This window comes from Rhamphochromis longiceps, linkage group LG9 (genome assembly GCF_057381845.1).
Source record: "Rhamphochromis longiceps isolate RC_006_pf linkage group LG9, R_longiceps_female_GT1.1, whole genome shotgun sequence".
NCBI classification, from domain to species: Eukaryota; Metazoa; Chordata; class Actinopteri; order Cichliformes; family Cichlidae; genus Rhamphochromis; species Rhamphochromis longiceps.
The window spans coordinates 19,077,622-19,096,771 of NC_140565.1; the positions used below are offsets into that span (position 1 = coordinate 19,077,622).

Below are 19,150 nucleotides of genomic sequence, written 5' to 3' on the forward strand. Positions count from 1 at the left end.
AATTCCAGCAAAATGTTAGAGAATTTGCACTCTAACAGTACTGGGTGCAAAAGCTTCCTGCTATGCTTGCTCTCTATGCAGAAGCAGTAATGTTTCTAATAACTCTGAAAGATGGTGTGTACAAATTTTGTAGTTTTACAGCACAGGCGGGATCCCACCATCACCCTAATCCATCTGATATCTTATTTTTTTTGTTTCCCTTCCCGCACTTTAAAGGAAACAAGTGATTTGGGAGCAAGGGTGAATGATTGCAGGACACTAAAGTATGATGCAGGGCAGAGAAAAAGAGGCAAACAAGTATATTTTACACAAGAGATATGGATAATCAAAGGAGGCCGTAACGAGAGTCAACTTAATGGTGAGCCACTGAAGGCGAATCGCATGAAGGAAGGAGCTGAGATGCTGTAAAAGTAGCACCAAGTTCGGAAAAATAAACAAAGGGATCTAGACATAAAATACACAACATTGGTCACAGCTGAGGGAGAGAACCGGCAAACATCAGAAAGGCACACAAGTCTAGAAGCAGCACTGTATTTCATTGGCCACTGACGTTGCATTGTTTAAATAAAATGAGACTGGTGGACCTTTCAGCACACCGGTCAATACCTGAGAGTCACCCTATCGATTGGCAAGGTGCTGGCAAATGTCAACACCCAAAAGACCAAAAGTCTTTCCAGATCATGCAGATGGAGAACAGATCCTTCCTGAGCTGGCAGCAGCACATAAAAGCACCAAGAAAAATTGTGCTGTTATGTCTCCGACAGCACTTCAGATAAGGCACAGATTTATTGGGCTTTTAGACTTTAAGATGAATGCAGACCTCTTTTAAATGTTTGCCTGCTGACAGTGGAGAGCAGGCATCTGCACCTACACACAGGGATACTGTTAAATGTGACATAGGTCACGTGGTCTGTGTGTAGTGTGTGTGTGTCATCGTCCCTGTGTGCACTCTGACCAGCCGGGGTCACTCTCTTCATTGGCACTATGCTGATTACAATCACACTAGGGAGCCAAAGAGCTGTATCAAGGCCTCTTGTCACTTTGCCTCACTAGATACAAACTGTCCATTCCTGCTGAGGGCACATTAGTGATTTGTGTAAATGACTTATTGCTTCCATGAATGGCCTGGGAATTACATAGGAAGTGCCGGATGAACGAAACCTCGCCATCCCTCTTTGTAACTTATAGAGTCATGCTGCGCTTACTGTATCTTGTTGTGACAGAAAATGGAAATAAAGTATTTAGATTAACTTTCTCAGTAAGATGAAATTTAAGCATTCAAGCATGTAAAGCAAAGGAAAGTTACTGTGGTCAGCAATAAGGCACTCTGGTGGTGAGGCAAAAGATGTGGGAGGCTTGCGTCGAGCACGCAATATAATCATTTCTTCTGTCACTTCCTGGAGTGCGGGGAGACAGCAAACAGCTGGCAGCACTTCCCACAGAGACGCCAACGGCATGATGACACAAGAAAAAAAAAGTGATAAAAAGAGGGAAAGACGGATATGAAAATGAAGGCGGTCCAACAGAGGAGCTAAAACAGGAAAAAGACCGAAAAAAAGCTTAAGACTGGAGAAAGGAGGAGGTGGTGGAGATGAGGGGGAAACCCGTTTGCCCGGTCACAATCGCTTCTGCTTCATCAAGCCAGTATCCATGAGGCAACGAAGGCTACCAGGTTGCTTCAGCCTCGCTCTGTCGGTTTCCTTTTTTTCTATCAAGTCTTCAGAGGATCCTTCATAGAGCAGAGATTTCCAATATATCTCCCCTGTCTTGCAAAATCAAGCCCCTCTTTTGTTACTGATGCTCTGGAGACCCTGTGATTGCCCTAGACAGGACTTTCACAAAAGCCAATTTTACTGCTTTACTAAGTTTTGAGCAGAGGATAACACATTTTTAAATCTCGGCATAATTGAAAGGCAGTGTTTTCCCTGAATATGTGAAAATGTGAACTCATTTAAATGCTGCACTGCAAAATAGGAAATAATATTAGTGTCAGCGAGAATTGTTAAAGCATCTGTTATAAATGATACAAGCAGAAAATTAAGGAAGACACCTAATTGGAAAAAAGAAAATGATCCCAGTGGGGGGAAAAAGTATTTTGAAGGCAAGTTTTAATCAGTGAGACGTGAACCGTGCTGAAAATGTAGAGCAGAAGCATTTCCCTTAAATTTGCATCAGGGGTTGGCTGTGGGGGCTGAGGTACCAGCTGCTCTGCCTCACACACAGCCTGTATAGAGATGAATTGCTCCCTGGGTGTCGATAAGTCACCATGGCACACCATGGTCACCATGGAAACAATGCAAACACAGCATTTCTGAGGAAACAAGTAAAATGAAGTTGATTACACACTTCTTTCTGACTGAAAGGACTCTTCCTCCTTAGGAAATCCCCTCTTATTGTCAGGATTTTCAATGCATATTCAATGTTTTTGTTTTTTTAACCCTTTAAGACCTACCATAGAACCAAGTTCGCCAGAGCTTATATTATATTTTTACATGCTGTGGAGCCATTTTTGGGAGCATTTCAAGTTGCTATACATCAATACAACCATTATAGCCCAAATTTTAATAATATGTCTGCATTAGGTGCATAGTAATTACATAAATTGCAAAAAAGTGCAATAAACTACAAAAAAATTGAAAATCGTTTTTGTTTTTTTAACATATATTTCTAGTTAGAGAAATTTAAGAGGCTTATCCCTCAAAACTGTAAATACAAAAAAGTTACACAAACTAGTTTCCCACCACAGGAAATTTATTTTGAGTGTCTTCATAGTTTTATTTTTGAAATACACCAATTTTTATATACTGCAGGAAAAACGAAAATAAATATTATAGTGCAAATTTGCAAAATAACAGCATATGCATCAAAATAAACTATTTCCAGCAGTGCAATATGAGTCTTAAGCATCCCAGAAACGACACAGAAAGTCATAAAGTCAAACATAACTTTTTAAAACACATAACAAGTAAAACACAAGCTCATAAGGCCCCGATCGTAAAAAACTACATTTCCGCAAAATGACGTCACTTCCGGTTTCGGGCAGGTCATGCGGTCATGTGATAGTTCGCGCTGATGGACGTAGGAAGTGTTACAAACAGCTGATGGATCGGCGAAGCGTGTTTCTGGAATATCATGTTTTTGTTGCTGCAAGTGATTTTTATGAAGTTTTTGCAAAGCTATATGTGGAAGGAAACTGTGACCTAGGACAAGCTGATGGCATAAGATGTAAGTACAACTCCTCCGGTTTCATATGCAAAAAAAAATTATTGCGCTAGCTTACTTGGTTGCAGAGCTACCGGGATTTAAAAATAGTTACGCAAAACAGAGCGTGCCCGCTCCGATCGGCTGTAAAGGGTTAAAAGCAGCGATTCTGCTTTTATGGCACCTCAGATATCCAAAAAAATACTAAGACAATGCACAACTGCAGTTCCTGAAGCAGCCACCTGAGGCTGTTCTCAAAAGCCAAGCCAATCTCAACGTATCTATCTATAACAAATTTTCCCTTCATAACCGCTGAACTGAGCTAATTATTTAAATGGTGTTAAGGCTTAAAGTTATGCATAGGGGTATTGTTGCTTTGAGTGACTGTATCCAGTACGCTGCGTAGATCAGGACAATTAAATCAAATGTAATCAAAAGCGACACTCAGAACCTCTAACTAATCTCACCCACGTTGGTTTTTCTGGGTTTTTTTTGTTTTTAAATTTTGTTAATACTTCCTCTGTTATGAAGCCTCACTTGTAAAACATTGTGAAATGTCTCATCAGGTCACTGAGCAACTCTAGCAGATTCTATCAAATAAAAATGCAGTACTTGGAAACATTTTTACCAAACAGAAAAACTAAAAAGCTAAAATAGTTTCAGGGACCAAAGTAATTCCACAAATCTGTTCCTATACACAAGTGCCCAAAAATATCCCAGCTGTAGAAGTTGAGTATTTACAGTACAGACGTACTGAACTAGGAGTGAACTAGCTCTAACTTTGAGCCATGTGTACTGTTTGCAGTGTTTTCGTGCGTTTCTGTGTGTTTGATTTTATGAAGCGTTATAGGCTGTTGTGAAGTTCTTATAATAATAATGTATTCAAAAAGTCCGCTCTTTGGTTATGCAGAGTAAAATAGTTTTTACTTTTATGTTACATAGCACCATACAATCTATGGATGAACCTTGCTAGCCATTCTTGCTAAAGTTAGCTGACAACTCTGCATCCCACCCTCTCATCTAAATGCTGTCCAAAATAACGTGCCTGGGGTCACTTAATAATATCTAAGAGTCACAACTGGATTTCAAACAAACAGTGGGTGATATCTTAATTTATACCATACATCTGTTTTCTAGGTAGAACCAGCAGCATACTGTCCTGCACTCAGGATGCACTTCTCTGATGACTGGTAGTCAGTCACACACATGAAGGACAGGGGCCAAATATAAACACCACAATGAATACTAATGCACTCCCATGTCAATGCTCCCAAGATGGAACAGCAAGAAGGATCACAATTCAGCTTTCACGCTGCAGGGAAGTAATGACAGAAATGTGGAAAGAATGGAAAAACAGAGCAGAGAGAGGAAAGGACGCGGGAGGTATATAGGAGGAAATGGATGATTGTAGGGTGAAGGTGATAAAAAGAAATGTAAAGGGAGGCTATGAAGAGGGTGGGGAGACTATTAAATGGTATGGAGACAACAGCATCTCACTCGCTGTGTTGTGAAGCCCATAGAAAGCTGGCTCAGCAGCATTTGAAGGTTTTCAGATAAAGAGGTGTGTTATTGTGTGTGTGTGTGTGTGTATTGCACATAGACGTGTCTGCTTGTGTGTTTACTGAGGGCAAAATGCGTGTCTTATTCAATGTATGTGCAGAGATTTGGAAGACTGGCTGTGAGCTCAGCATACACAATGTGTGTGTGTCTGTGCAGGGGGGACTACTGGAGCACGTAAAAGAGACCCGATGCTCATAGCATTTAGAATGATGACTCTCTTCTCGCACCTGTCGTCTCTCCATCTCTCCCTATTCCTGATCTCTACTGGGACAAGAAAAAAGAACAACAGACAGGGTGAGCAAACTTCCCTGAGAGACAGCAGTGGAGGAAACAGGGAGGAGATGAGGAAGGCAGGAGGAGGAAGGAACATATTAACCTCTTACTCTGGGCGTCACTCGAGCTGCCAGCACTGGGCAGCGCTAACCCTCGTTGGTGGTCCATATGCAGCCACTCCAGCATTTCAGTGGGGTTTATGTAGGAATTTGATGGCAGTCAGATCTGAGGTATGCCCTGTGCAACGTGGAATATATGGAAGAAATTGTTTATTGCAGAGCTTTACAAAGCTTTGCAGCAGAAGGCAGCTGTTTTTGGCATACAGACTCTTACCCACTGTTGCGCACCACCTGTCGTGTACAAAAAGGCAAGAAGGAAATGCTAATGATGTGAAACATTTGGCAGCCAGAGAGCCAAATAGTTTCCACAGCAGCTGGTAGAGACCAAAAATGAAGCAAAAGGGTAGTAAAAACAAGTTAGATTTATTATGACACACAGAAAAATTTAATTAGAGCCCAATCAATACAGTGTTTTTAGGACTGATACAAATACTTTTTTATTTTCGGTACTCCAGTAATTTTCCAATATTCCATTTTTTTTCTTTCAGACACACAAAACAGTTATGTGGCAGGGGTGTGGTCTGGCCTGTTGCAGTGGAGGGGTGTTACAGTGAGCTCTCAGGGCAGTGCCGTGGTGTGGCAGATAATAATAATAATAATGGATACTTTATTGATCCCCATGGGGAAATTACTTGTTTTTTCTCTGCATTTGACCCATTCACTCAGTGAAGCAGTGGGCAGCCCACTAAGCAGGCGCCCGGGGAGCAGTGTGTAGGGACGGTACCTTGCTCAGGGGTACCTCAGGGTAGCCGTTAAGTGGATTCGAGAGGGCAGGTGTGACCGCTCTAGGTGATCCTCTTCTTCTTCTCTGTATGTTTAAATAGTGACGGCAGGGACGGAGAGGAGGAGGAGGAAGTAGCTGCTCCTGTGCGACTGGTGCCAGAACATCAAAATACAGTTGCTTAAGCGAAAATAAAAACAAACCTTTAGTGCATGAAATCCAGTGTGCGTGTCGGGTTCTTACAACAAGTTATTTATTTACTTGCTTACACGACGTCCGACTTTGCTCAGATCCGCTGTTTGTTGTGTTCCAAACATGGTTTTCCAATGGGAAAGTTGCAGCGTGCCCTCTGGTGGAAAAACTATGCAACATCAACACTCGTGATATGGTTGAAGGGTGTTTCTTCCGTCTCTTCGTTACTTTTTAAATATTAATATATCGGTTATTATAAATGCTGATACTGATAGACTGGAAAGTAGCTACCAACTAATAGTATTGGCCTGTTGATAAATCAATTAGGTCATTGTCTAAATAAAATTTTCTTCATTGTTCAAAGGACAGCTATTGCTCCAATTTTTTTTTGATTTAAAGTAAAAAAAAAGAAATTCAATTTTTGTGGTAATAATTTTATTATTCTGCAATTAAAGTATAACATTAGGGAAATTTAATTGACCACTCCCTCTAATATACTATCACTATACAGGGTAATTTATAAGTTAATTTATTAAATATAAAAATAATGGAAGAACAGTATAGCTGTACCAAGCTTGCTCAGTTGTAGGTGAGGTAGTAAACTGAGGGTATAATAGCACAGTTACTTAATAGACTTCAGCTATCCTCTCACACCATCTGGCCACTCATTAGCTTTGGTTTGTATTGACCTTGTTGTTTATGCTTTAGACCAATGCTTAAAAAAGAGGATTTGCTTGTTGATCTCCTTTTCTGTATTAGTTAAATTGTGTGGCTAACATAGTGAGGATTAGACGTGCCTCACGAGTTTCACTTAATGATGTCTTCATTCATGAATCACTACACGCATGGTCAACTGCAATTAGCCGTAAGACAGGCCCCTGGGCTCTTTTGGGATGCCATGGTCACTGAGCTGCATTCAAACTGTAATTCCTCTGCACGCAAAATCCCACTGGTGATCATAACTAAAGAAAGCAGCACTGGGTTGTCACAGAAGTGTGTGTCACAATAAACACATACACTGATGGAGGGGAATTTTTGAAATAAAATATACAGCAACAATTTAGTACTGAGACAGATGAACTTTATGTGCCGTCCCCCTATTTGTCTTCCCCAACCTCTTTTGCATCACTATACACGTTCCCTCGCAGATACAAGGCTTTGTTTGGATCAATAAAGAACTGCAGTGTCCTAACCTCTGGGATACCTCTGCTGTAAAATCCACATGAGAGCCAGTCTGCCTCTTAGCAGTGCAGGATAATCTGACACAAGCTCAATTTTCGGGGTATTTCAAATTAAAAATTGCTTTTGCGTAATGAAATGTCAGTGTAATGTTATCTGTGTGTATTTTATGCCACACTTACCACTATTTCTGTTCATGTAGCGGTCGATTACAGCAATCTGAGAAAATCAAACACACCTAAGGCATGAGTGTAAACCCTTATAAATAAATGCAGTATTACATTCGAGCTGCAAAGCAGGATTTCAGAAGTTTTAATGCAATTTTATTCCTACAGAGCCACGTGAAATGACCCTGTCAACAGATGTCATAGTACTCATCAACGTGGAATGCTTTTGTTAGGAAAGTTGATATTTGCTGCTTGGTAACATAACTATAAATTCAGACAGCACTAACAAAACAAAGGACAGTGGAAAGTACTCTACTGCTTACAGCGCTAGTGCCATTTGTTGTCCATGTGTGGAAATTCATGTTTAGAGTGATTAAATAGCAGAACAAACTGGTGAGTATTCAATGTGCATACAACAAATCAGCCACTTCTCAAAGAAAACAATAGAAGACACCATCAAAAAACGCTTTAAATGAAGGAACATAAGCACTTCTTTTTATAGATGAAACTGCTCCAGAGTATATTTTGAGGGAATGAAAATCCATTGCTTGTTATTGTCAGGGCTCTTGCAAAGTTCTTGTTATCCCCAAAACAATATTTGATCACTGCACAAGTGATCGCAGCCAAAGATCATCTCAAAAATTATATTTTGTTGCAGGTGACATAGAGAGAGAAGAAAGGCAGTGGTGGAAGGGGTAAAGTTTTTCCTGGAACATCCTGATGACAAATGCTTCTGCCTCTTCTCATGGCGGGACTATAAGAACTCATGCCACCTATAATCTAGCAGGTTCTTTCTTATCTGATTATGAATGCTGGGTAAAGAGGATTTAGGTGCTGGTGTCTAAATGCTAGGCTGTACTGATTAGAGGCCTGATGGAAGGCTTATGCAACGAGGAGACTACACGAGGAGAGAAGGTGCGCTCTGCCCAAATGACAAACTCGCTCCGGCTATGCATCCTGATAACTTCTTCAAATGTAACACGATAACTCCCATAGATTTGAGTTACCATTACTTCCTGTACATGGATGCATTGCTTGAAAAAACAAACAAACTTGGAGACAAAAATAGTATTTGCAAAGTCAAGGTCGGTATCAATCGGAGAGGCTTTTCACAACATAGGTAAAAAGTAGCTAGAACGCACATATTTCCCCAACAAGCTGAGTTTTTGTCAATAATATGCCAGCACTTATATATTTAAACTTCTGAGAACAGACCACGAGTCAGGCAGAGATGAAAGAATGATTATGGAAGACGGATTAGCGGGTCCACCTGCTGCTTGAATCTGACACAGAGAACGTTTGACTTAATGCTGACGAAAGGCCACGCTCATTTTTCCTTTCCCCGTCTCCACTCATCTTTGACTCAGGCAATATCAGAAACTCCATCGATGTATACACAAGGCCAAATGCTCACTTCAGTGCTATAAAAGCCTGGAAGGAAACAGATGGATGGACGGGAAGGGGTTGTCTGCACTGATGTGAAACAACGGGCGGCATCAAACGCCGTGGAGTCGTGCCACAACAGTATGCTAATTGAATTTGCTCCTATCACATCCAAAGCTACGCATTAATATTGTCACTTCTGCAGTCTCACATGTCCCGTTCTATATGCGATTCTATAAATGAGCCAACAAAGCCAAACAGGCAGTGTGTACTGTGGATTTAGCGCACCACATTGAGACGGATGATTATGACAACACTGACATTCACACAGTGACATTTAGGATGCGTGTTACAGTAAGGTATTTTGTTACAGCTTCCTTATACGGTGTCATCATCATCATCATCAACAGTGGACCGACTTTGGCTGCTTCCAAGCGTGGGAGGACCAAACAGCACAAGGCTGCGCCCATGCAGTCCCACTGCTTACCATTTCCACTAGCTAGACTAGCTTATTAGATAAAGGGGAGAGTAATGTTGCACATCCACATTAGGAGCAAGCATAGGGCTGGACATGGCCTGTGTGTGTGTGTGTATGTGTGTGTGTGGGTGGCTGGCTGGCTGGCTGGGTAGGGAGGGTGGGGGAACAGAAAGAAACACTGATCTCTTTAAAATGCTCTGAATCCTCTGCTATTATTTTTCCGGGGCTGCCCATATAGACTTTCTCTTTTAGAGTCACTGGTGTATTAAAGCTCTAATACTGTGCATTACATTATTAATATTCTAAAAGGTTTAACTGCAAGCACTGCATGAAACAAATCAAGATTAAGAAAAGATGCTGCTCTTGCATACTGCACTATTAAAACTGAGCACTGTATGCACCCATGTCACGACTAATAACAATAATTTTTAATATTGACTAAACCGCTAAGATCTGTAGCAACTGTTCGTTAACATCGTGATACTTATTACACGATTTGGTTTGGGTTTTTTTTTTGGATACCATTGTGTTTATTTGAAGGCAGAAACAAATGTATTGGAGCCATCTAATCACATTTTCCATCTCACTGACAAAAAACACTTCAAGTGGAAAAACACAGGCAGGTTACAAACTGCATGCACAAGTTACATTTGCCATCTTGGCATCATGACTGTTAAAGTGCATTTACACAGAGAGACATCAAGGCAAAAATAAATTCATATTTCCCAAAGCAATCCAGCCATTTTAATACGACTTCCTTGTGCAAGCTAGTGTTAAGAATATTTGCTGTAGAACTATACCCATGACTCATTATAAACAAAAAAGGTCGGGGCAGCACTAAGTCCTTCTGGCTCAATATCAAGGATGACACGTTCTACCGGATTACAAGAAATTATAGCCTCAAGGAGGGAAAAGATGCAAACACCATCTTAGGTTTTATTTTTCAGAGCACAACTGCCACTAAATTATTATATACAGTATCTAACTGACAAGTAGAGATAATATAAAAAATGTATATACGTGTGTGTTTGTGTTTGTATTTACAAAGAGAGTGCAGTGACAGCATTTTATGTAAGAGGTGGAAACTCTATTATTTGCATCTATACTGATTTACTAAACAATATTAACATTTACAAACAGGTTCTTTTAATTTTTTGCGCTTGATATTAAAATGTACCGACTGCACCTCTGTTTAGAAAACAGCGCAACTTTTTGTAACTCCCCATAAAGCTAACCACAACTACGAGCGCTCACACACCGTTTACGAAATCTGTCCCTTACATGTGTGATTTAATTCAACTCGCACTACAGTGCACGAGCCTGGAAGATCTTTTCTTCTACATGAAATTCTCGCACGCCAAACACCCGACAGTGCCCTCCCGTCCCACCCACCCACGCGAGAGGGCACTAAACCAAAAGTCACAGCAACATTAAGAAGCCACCGCACTGCAGAGTGTTCTCTTTCTTTGGACCATTCATAATTCACTGAGAAAGATTTGCAAAGATCCAGCTCAGCATCCTGAGGCGTAACTTACATGACTTCATCTCTTACATCACTCTCTCTCTCTCAGGGCTTTCCTTTGCCACTATCTTGTCCACCGCAGCTCTCCCTTCACTTGTGGCTCTCTCTAAGCACCTTTTTTTTCTGTTTTGGTGCAGTGTGTGCTAGGCTTCTGCCTTTTCCCTTCCTCTGCCAGTGCTCCCAAAGCATGAATGAAATCCTGAAAGAATGAAATCCTAAATTGATGGACCCTTCTGAAAAGGTCGGCCCTCTTATGCGTTACCTTTATTTAAGGGCAGAGCAGGCCAGCGGTAGCATTAAGTGTCAGACTGGGTTCCTCGTAAATCTCATTAAGCCTGCTTTACAGAAAAACAAAGAGAGTGAAGGGAAGGTGTATATTCTATGCCGTAAGACTGTGATTGCATTTGACAAAGGGCTCATATTGCTTTGAATAAAAGCACATTGCTGTGTACCAGGCTTGTAATGGCATTTCCCTGGTAAAGGGCTTTCAAGGCACGTACAATATGTGCCCCATAAAAGGCTTCCCTGACCTCAGGGAGCTGCCATCTGACAGTCCAGCAGCCCTGGCAGGTTATTTCCAAATGTACTTTCAACTGCAGATAACCTTAGTGAAATCACAAAGCCGAGGCATTAGAGTCACATTCAAGCTCGTCTTGCAAAGCAGTCTGCAGAACGTCAGTGCCATTTGAATTAGGGAGGAATTTCCCTTTCAGGTTTCACAGGCTTTCCCCGTGCAATAGTGTACAGGTCAGCATTACGTAGACGTGTCTGACTAAGGGACTATACTTGGACTTATCAGTTTAAAATCCACACACATATCAAGTTACTACACTGCTATCACCAAGGTTTGCCTTAAATTAAATATTGCCAGCTCTTTAATTAACTTAGGTGATATAAAGCTTCCCCCGTTGAGGATGAAATCAATCATCGAGGTGAGGCGGGGTCCTCGTCAGTCACATATCACTAGTTGATGTGTGGGTAAACAAGCTATATGGATATAATACAGGAAGGCAGGAGAAAAATAAAACATCTATAGCAGCCTGTAAAATGAGCTGAACTTTATGCATTGAGAGTCATTACCATTTTTTGCCATTTCAAAGCTGAATATTGCACCATAATTTTAGCACCGGGGGTCTAAAATTGAATCGAGCACGAATTCCAAACTGTCCCAGTCGAAGTGAAACAGCTTTTGCTTTAATGGAAAAGGGCTCAGAACAATGCATCATCCAACGTGCACTGTACAGTACATCCGACGGGGATGATGTTTCTTGGGTCACGCACGCAGGTCCCTGTGTTTATGATCCTCTGACGTGGAATATAATCCCGATGAGCCCTGCCCCGCCTGCACTGCTTGATGATGGGATCAGGATACTAAATTATCAGTGATTGGATTTCATCAAGGCTGACCATCCTAATTGAGGACTGAGTGAGGGTGGAATGAGAAGGTGGAGGAGGAGGAGATGTCATCGTTTTACAAGGAGCAGCCATGACAACATGGCAAGACAGTCACTTGATGTCTGTAGTATTTATCATGTTGATTCGGGGCATGAATGAACACGGGGCTGTATGCGACTGATGCAGCATTTTTCTAAACATGTGGAAAGGTGGGTAGCAGCTGCACCGATGACTACCTCAGCCCTCAGTCACACCAAATAAAGATGCCTTTATTTATATACAAGTATTTATAAAACAGGGCTATAGAAACTGTATTTGTCGATACGTATGCAAGCACCTTATGACATTTTCCTGACTCACAGTTTGACTGAGAAAGAAGTACATCTAATCAGTAAGACTTATGCATAATAGAGCCACATGAGAATATATACTTGTACCACTCTGTCCAAGAAATGTACCGTTTTACAAGCCATGAACAGATGTGGTCTATTTTATCCAGGCAAAGAAAGCCAGACCAGAAGCTGACACTTCTACCGATTATTTCATCAAAGCAAATGAAGTCAAACTCTTTCTAGTTCAGTGATTCCCACTCATACTAGAACTGTGCGTTTTTACTTAAGGATGATTTTTCATCCCTATATTCTGCTTTTCCTCCATCCGTACAAATTGTTATCCAAAGACAGCAGCTTTCACTACATTTCAAACCGATGAACTCATCAGTATTTTTGTTTTTACAGGATAGATCTGGCCTTTGATAACCATGTCTGCAATGTGTTGTGATCCAGGGAGCATGTTCAGCTTTGAATGTGAACATGAAATGTGAGACGGTGTGATCGCACTTCCAGTTTGGGTTTCCTACCTTGGCAGCCACTGAGGAGTTGGGTTTCTCCAGGAGATCCCACAGTTTCTTCCTCTTGTCCGGGCAGCAGGTGTTATCAAACTCTCCCTCTCCCTCCCTCTCCCTCATTGTCTCTGCCTCCCTCCGCAGTTCCTCATTCATCTGCTCTTTTTTCTGGTGGTAACGGGCCTGGCAGCAAGACTCCAGGTAGATCTCATCAATACCCCAGTAGTCTAACTCCTGGCCAAACGACAGGGCGCACATCTCCTCCATCATGTGCAACTTGCCTGTGCGGTAAAAGTTCAAAATGGAGGTGAAGGCCCCCGGGTGCCGATCGAAGAAGTATTCGTTCTCGTTCAGGCTGTAGTCGTCACAGATTTCCATCAGGGACTCGTGGCTGTTGCACTCTCGAAGCTTGCCAAGCCGGGTCCTGGGTAGCCGATCCAGGGTCCGCCACAGGACTTCATGGTTCAGACCCCCGACGTTAAGGCGGACTCTGCGGGAGCGGGCTTTGGTGCGGATTATGTCGATGGGCTCAGGGGGAAGCGAGGGAGCAGTTCGGATGTTGATTGGCTTAACTCCGATTGGTCCGAGTTTCTCAGCCATGGTGATGGAAAAGGAGACTTCTGGGAAGATGTTAAACTGACCTCCTCACCCCCCCGAAATATGGGAAAATAATTTAAAGCTCTTATGTCGGTTATGTTGGCTCGTCTTTAGGCAAGTCCCTCCATGGCTGAGAAAACAAAAGAGAGAGGGTGTGAGATGAGTGAGTGACTGATGGCACATTAGTTAAATCAATTGCAGCATCAAAAGAGACACATTTCACCTCCAAAATTAGAAAACAAATGCGATCTCTTCAGTTGGGAACCTGTTACTTCATATTGTCAAAAAATAGCATCAGCCGTGCAGCGTTATTGATCCCACATTTCTATGAAGGTGTTAGGCAGAATCAATGATTTTGTCAATATGGCTGCTTTGCTTTGCATTCCACTCCAGCAGCGCTGTAGTGAGGAAATGAACTCCTGCTACTTTCTGTGGCACCCCAAATGGGTCATGTGCCATTATTGTTTAGATGCACCAATCTGGAGGCATGTGAGGCAACAATTTTTAACTTCTCATTATCATATATCATTAGTCATATTTTTTCAGTAAAATTTAACTCCCTGCACATAAACAAAAAGCTACTAAGGAAAACTATTTTGACTGGGATGTATATATATATGTATAAAATTCAATATTTTATAATTAAAAGTTGTAAATATATCCCTTTTACTAATTAGCCGCACAAGGGTTTAAAAAATAAATTAAAAACATAAAAAATAATGAGAAATAAGTCTATGTAGCAGGGAATGATGGGAGTACTCCTGGATGCAACAGTTTTTTAGTTACATCCCCAACTGCTGTATTATCTGTATCACGAATTTGCCACTAGGAAACCAATTTTAAGATCTACATGGATGTGTATAAGAGGGGCATGCACAGCGAAATCGCGCGGATAATATAACTGTAGTATAATCGCATACCTGTTACACTGCTGTTTTTTCTTATCTGTGTTCAGTCCACCACCTACCTTCAATCTAAACCAGTCTAACAATCCCTGCTGCTCTGGTAGCGCACATTCGTTTTCGACTCACTTCAAAGTAGAGTTTAAAAAAAAAAAACAAAGAAAAAAAAATGAAAAACAGCAGAATATATGGTGTAAAAATGAGTCTCACCTTGCCTTGACAAACCACCTTTTGCATGCAAACTCCTCTTGTTCCTGAGGGAGCAGAGGACGGAAAGGGAGTCGGGATCTCCCCTTCAGTCAAGCGGCTATTGCTGTAGGAAGCACTCCGCCGCGCAGAGAACGCGCGCCCCACATTTTGTGTGAAAATGAGTCGAAAAGAGAAGAAAAAAGCGTCAACGTCTTCCTCTGAAAATGTTCATCGGGAGAACGGACAGTATCGTTTCGCCATGGGAACGCCGAGGAAATGAGTCCTGCGCCTTCATCCAAAAGCTTGAAGACAGGGGCTCTGAATCACTGTAACTGCAGACGTAGAGCGCGTAAAAGGCAACGAGAAGGAACGGGATAAGCGAACTGCGGAGTGTCCCGCTGTATACTACATAAGGAGGAGCAGAGGGGCGCACATGGGCTGCACCACATCCTAGAGGTGAAACCAAATCACAAGCGGGCGGAATATTATTTTTCTGAAATAGAACAAAATGTTCAGTAAGTGTTCGATTTCTAATCACGGAGAGGAGAGATTTTTAAAGTTACTGAGCGAAATCCTGATCATATTATCCTACAAGAGCAGTCACGCACGGCAAATCAAAAGCAAAATCTTTACAATACGTCTATAGAGTATATAATACACCACTGGCCTATCGTTGCTGTGCGTAAAGTGTTGGTAGCAAAGGATAGGTGCACTCCTTGCCGTAGGTGTGACTGTAAATATTGCGCTGTATTTCCTGTTTCGGTGGAGATTTGAAGTTGGATTATCTGCTGTGAATAATCTTCAACAAAATTTCTCAGGAGAGCAGTTTTTACATTTTACCAAACTACTTTCGGTCACTCACACGCTAGCATGGCGGCCACCTATTGTAAGGAAAACAGCTAAAATCTCACATGTATTTGGCATTATACACCAGATTGCTCCCGTTTCTCCATCTCTCGCTCTCTCAGTGCACAGGAATATTGTCCAGTGCTGCGGTGATATTTTCTTATAGAGTCTACTCATGTGTCAACTGAACATTTCCCCCTTAGCTAAGCACTTTTCCAGAAATTTGATTATACGATGCATATATGTAATCAATTTCTCTGCCATGTTCTTTCCTTCGAGTGACAATTGATCAATACTGCTGCACTGACTAAAGAGAGCCTGGTGTCCATGTAGCCTATACTATTTCTTAACTGTGTGGGCACAATGTTTGAAGGTCAGTATTGTTTTGGTGGTCTTCACAGATTTTGTACATTCCCACAGCACAGTCATGGCAATCACGTATCACCCCGATTAGTTGTTTGAATGTGACCTCAGCAATCTGGCGGTCTAGTGCATAGACTAAGCTGCATTTGCTTTGGGACTGTTTTTTTTAAAAGATGGCAAGAGGATTGCAGGATTTGTGCGAGTCTACAAATGCAAAGAAGCTATTATTTTACACCCCAATAAAAGTGTTTACCACTTAATCAGGTAATGATTTAAAGATGTATTCATTTAACCCCTTGTTATCAGGGGTGTATTAATATGACAGGCCTCAGGTCTGCTGCAGTGAAGCATGACTATGACCCCTAAGTGACAGATGTAAAATATTCTGCTGTTGACAAGAAAACTGCTGATGACAAAGGTTGTTAATGAGGGTACCGAATAATGATTAAGAGTAATCGACTGTGTCCCCTTTCATTAATTATTGCGAAACTGGCAGCCAATCAGTTATCCCACGTAAGGTAGCGCAACAGGGCAACATTGTGCAGCTTCTACAGCAGTGATTTGTGTTGCGTGCAGTAATGTGTACTTGCTGTAGATGCTTCCAGCCCTGTGCTAACACCACCTGCATGCGCGGGTACTCCAGGGAGTTGAAGGCAGCCTGCATCCATCCCACCATGTGGGTGTAATAATTCTAGTTACCAGCTTGATATCTATAATTACCAACTTTCCAACAGGTTACAAAGACTATAAAATGTTTTTCTTTGGACCGTTTTCTTCTTCTCATTCCTGTGTACTATGTGGGCATTTGTGCTTGTGTGGGCTGTTGCCTTAGCAACCCAAATTGTAGCATCATGCTGAAGAAACACTTTGGGCCACAGAGCCAGATAGGCTTGGATATTTAGATAACCAGCATTGCTGCTTTGTTACCGCTGAATGATTGAATCACTTGTTTGGCCAATTAACCTTGGGCGTCTGTAGTCGTCAGATTTCCTCGCACAGTTTGAGCGTGATAGTGGGCTCATGGCGAATTCAAAAGAAAGTACTTGGCCTCCTTCCCCCCTACCTGCTCTCTCTATAACATTCTTATCAATCTCCGACCAAAGAGAAGTTGACTGACTGCACCGGCTGTCTCATCCATGAGCTGTCACTGCCTGCTGTATTTTCCCTTTTCAGTTTGTCATAAAATGTGTCCACTCCATCATCCAAACAACACCGTGGACACACTTGCACCCCACAGCTCCTGCCTCTGACGCTGTCAGCACATAAGAGAGACACATCATCGCCCGTTCGTCACACACTCATTAGACAGATACACCGAGGAGCACCACACCAATGATTTTTCAGCTTCCTTTTACTGTACTGGGTTCTGAAAGTGTGAGTGTTTCACATAAGAAGGAAGCACATGGGCTGATCTTAAAAAAGAAAATGTTAAATAGGCGTGTGTGTGTGTGTGTGCAAGGTGAAAGAGAGAGGAAATATGGATGCTGTAATTTACCGTCAGCTTCTGCAGGAGTGGGAGAGCAAAAGTCAAATCCACTTAAATTGCAATAAGCATTCAATCAGTTTGGAACACCTTTCTATTATAGGAAGCTGTCATGGATTTGAATATTTGCGATAGAAAAAACCCCACATGGGTGGATAAGGTTAAAAAAATCTGCTTTCTCTTTTTTACTGCTTCTTGATCCTTGCTTTGACAGCTTGAATGTAATGTAATTTTCCATTTTTGTCATTTATTATTCTGCAAAGTTCAAAGTTGAACTTTAAGAAAGGTTTTTGGATGGCTCGATGTGAGGCTGCAAAAATGTGAGCCCGGAGACTTTGTAAGCATGCCGTGACACAGTGCTCAAATGTGCTTGTGCGTGTGGGTGCGACAGCGTCTGGTGCGTGCTTCGTTTTATTTGTGTGTGTGTGTGTGTGTGTGTGTGTGTGTGTTTGTCAATAAGAGGGAGGAAACACACCATAGCAGCAGCCTGTTTATTCTCTTTTTCTATTTTTAGCTTCTGGTCATGTCAAGGTCCACACAAGCACCCACCCACAGTGGGCAGCAGTGGCCTTCAGTGTAATGGTCAGCTGCAGACTGGAATCATAAATCTATGTCATGTCTTCATTCATTCCACAAAACACACCTGTTCACCTCTGATGCTGCCAGCATCACCTAATGTGTCAAAAATACACACAACACAATGAACACGCTTTGGTATTTGGTTGTACAAACTGCATGTATGCTATGTAGGCTTGCCCTCAGGGGTTAGCGGTCTAAGTATGTACCAACTACTAAGTCCTGGTTCAAATCCAACCAAGGACTTGTGCAATATGTCATCTCCCTCTCCATCTCCCCATGTTTATTGTCACTTCTCACTGCCATCAATCAAAATAAAGAAACAATACCCTAAAAAAATGCATTTATCAAAGTGAATGTCCATGGTGCTCTGGTCTCAGCTTTCTCTCTGGAGCCGATGTTAGCTGTGGACAAACAAACATGATTGATCACCCCTCTGTGATGCTGGTTATGTTTGCATAATACATCCAGGGGCATGGATCACTAATTGACTGGGTGTTGTTTTCTTTCTATATTATTATTGGTATCTCTGCAGCAACTGCCTGTCAATTGCTCTTAAAAAAAATCGTCGTGTCCAGCACAGCACAGCAGAGGATACACGCTGCCACATAGACACATAGATCCTAGAGTCTTGTTACAGCTCAGCATCACTGTTTTCCCAACACAGAATGCCACATCTGGTGCAGCACAGCTTCTCCAAATTTCAGGACTTTGCACCACACTCATCTGCATTCATCGGTGTGAATAACACTGCCTTGCAGAGCAGACAAGATGCTCAGTGTCCAACCTTAACCCAAAGTGCTTGTGGCAGCAGGATAATGTGAATATAATGTACTTGGTATAATTGCTGCAAAAACACCCACTCTGGCAATTTGACCTGCTACTACTGTCAAGAGACAGCTTATAAGGGTAAGCATTTTTTTTTTACAATCAGGGCAGGTGTGAAAGCAGTGATCACTGCGTGTTGTACGTTTAAGTGAAAGACAGGAAGGAGAGACCTTGGAATGAATAGCAATGAAGTGGTGTGGCTGCCAGAGACATTAAGCTCCGATGGACAATTCAGCATGTTCAGTCTGCACCCGAGCTCCATGTGTCGTTTAACTATCGACTTCTCTGGAGCATAATGCTCTGTCACAGCCTTTATAATATCATGTAAAAAG

General features: G+C 41.9%; 1 protein-coding gene across 1 annotated transcript in view; it reads right to left on the reverse strand.

The window, feature by feature from the left end:
• Nucleotides 1-15,143, reverse strand: part of kcnb2b (potassium voltage-gated channel subfamily B member 2b) — a 97,495-nt gene extending 82,352 nt beyond the window's left edge. The window contains exons 1-2 of the mRNA XM_085418623.1: nt 14,744-15,143; nt 13,050-13,761 (exon numbers count right to left, since the gene is read on the reverse strand). Of these exons, the coding sequence (XP_085274749.1) occupies nt 13,050-13,634 (585 nt within the window). The 5' untranslated portion in view covers nt 13,635-13,761; nt 14,744-15,143. The remainder of the gene's footprint in view (nt 1-13,049; nt 13,762-14,743) is intronic.
• Nucleotides 15,144-19,150: the final 4,007 nt, after the last annotated feature.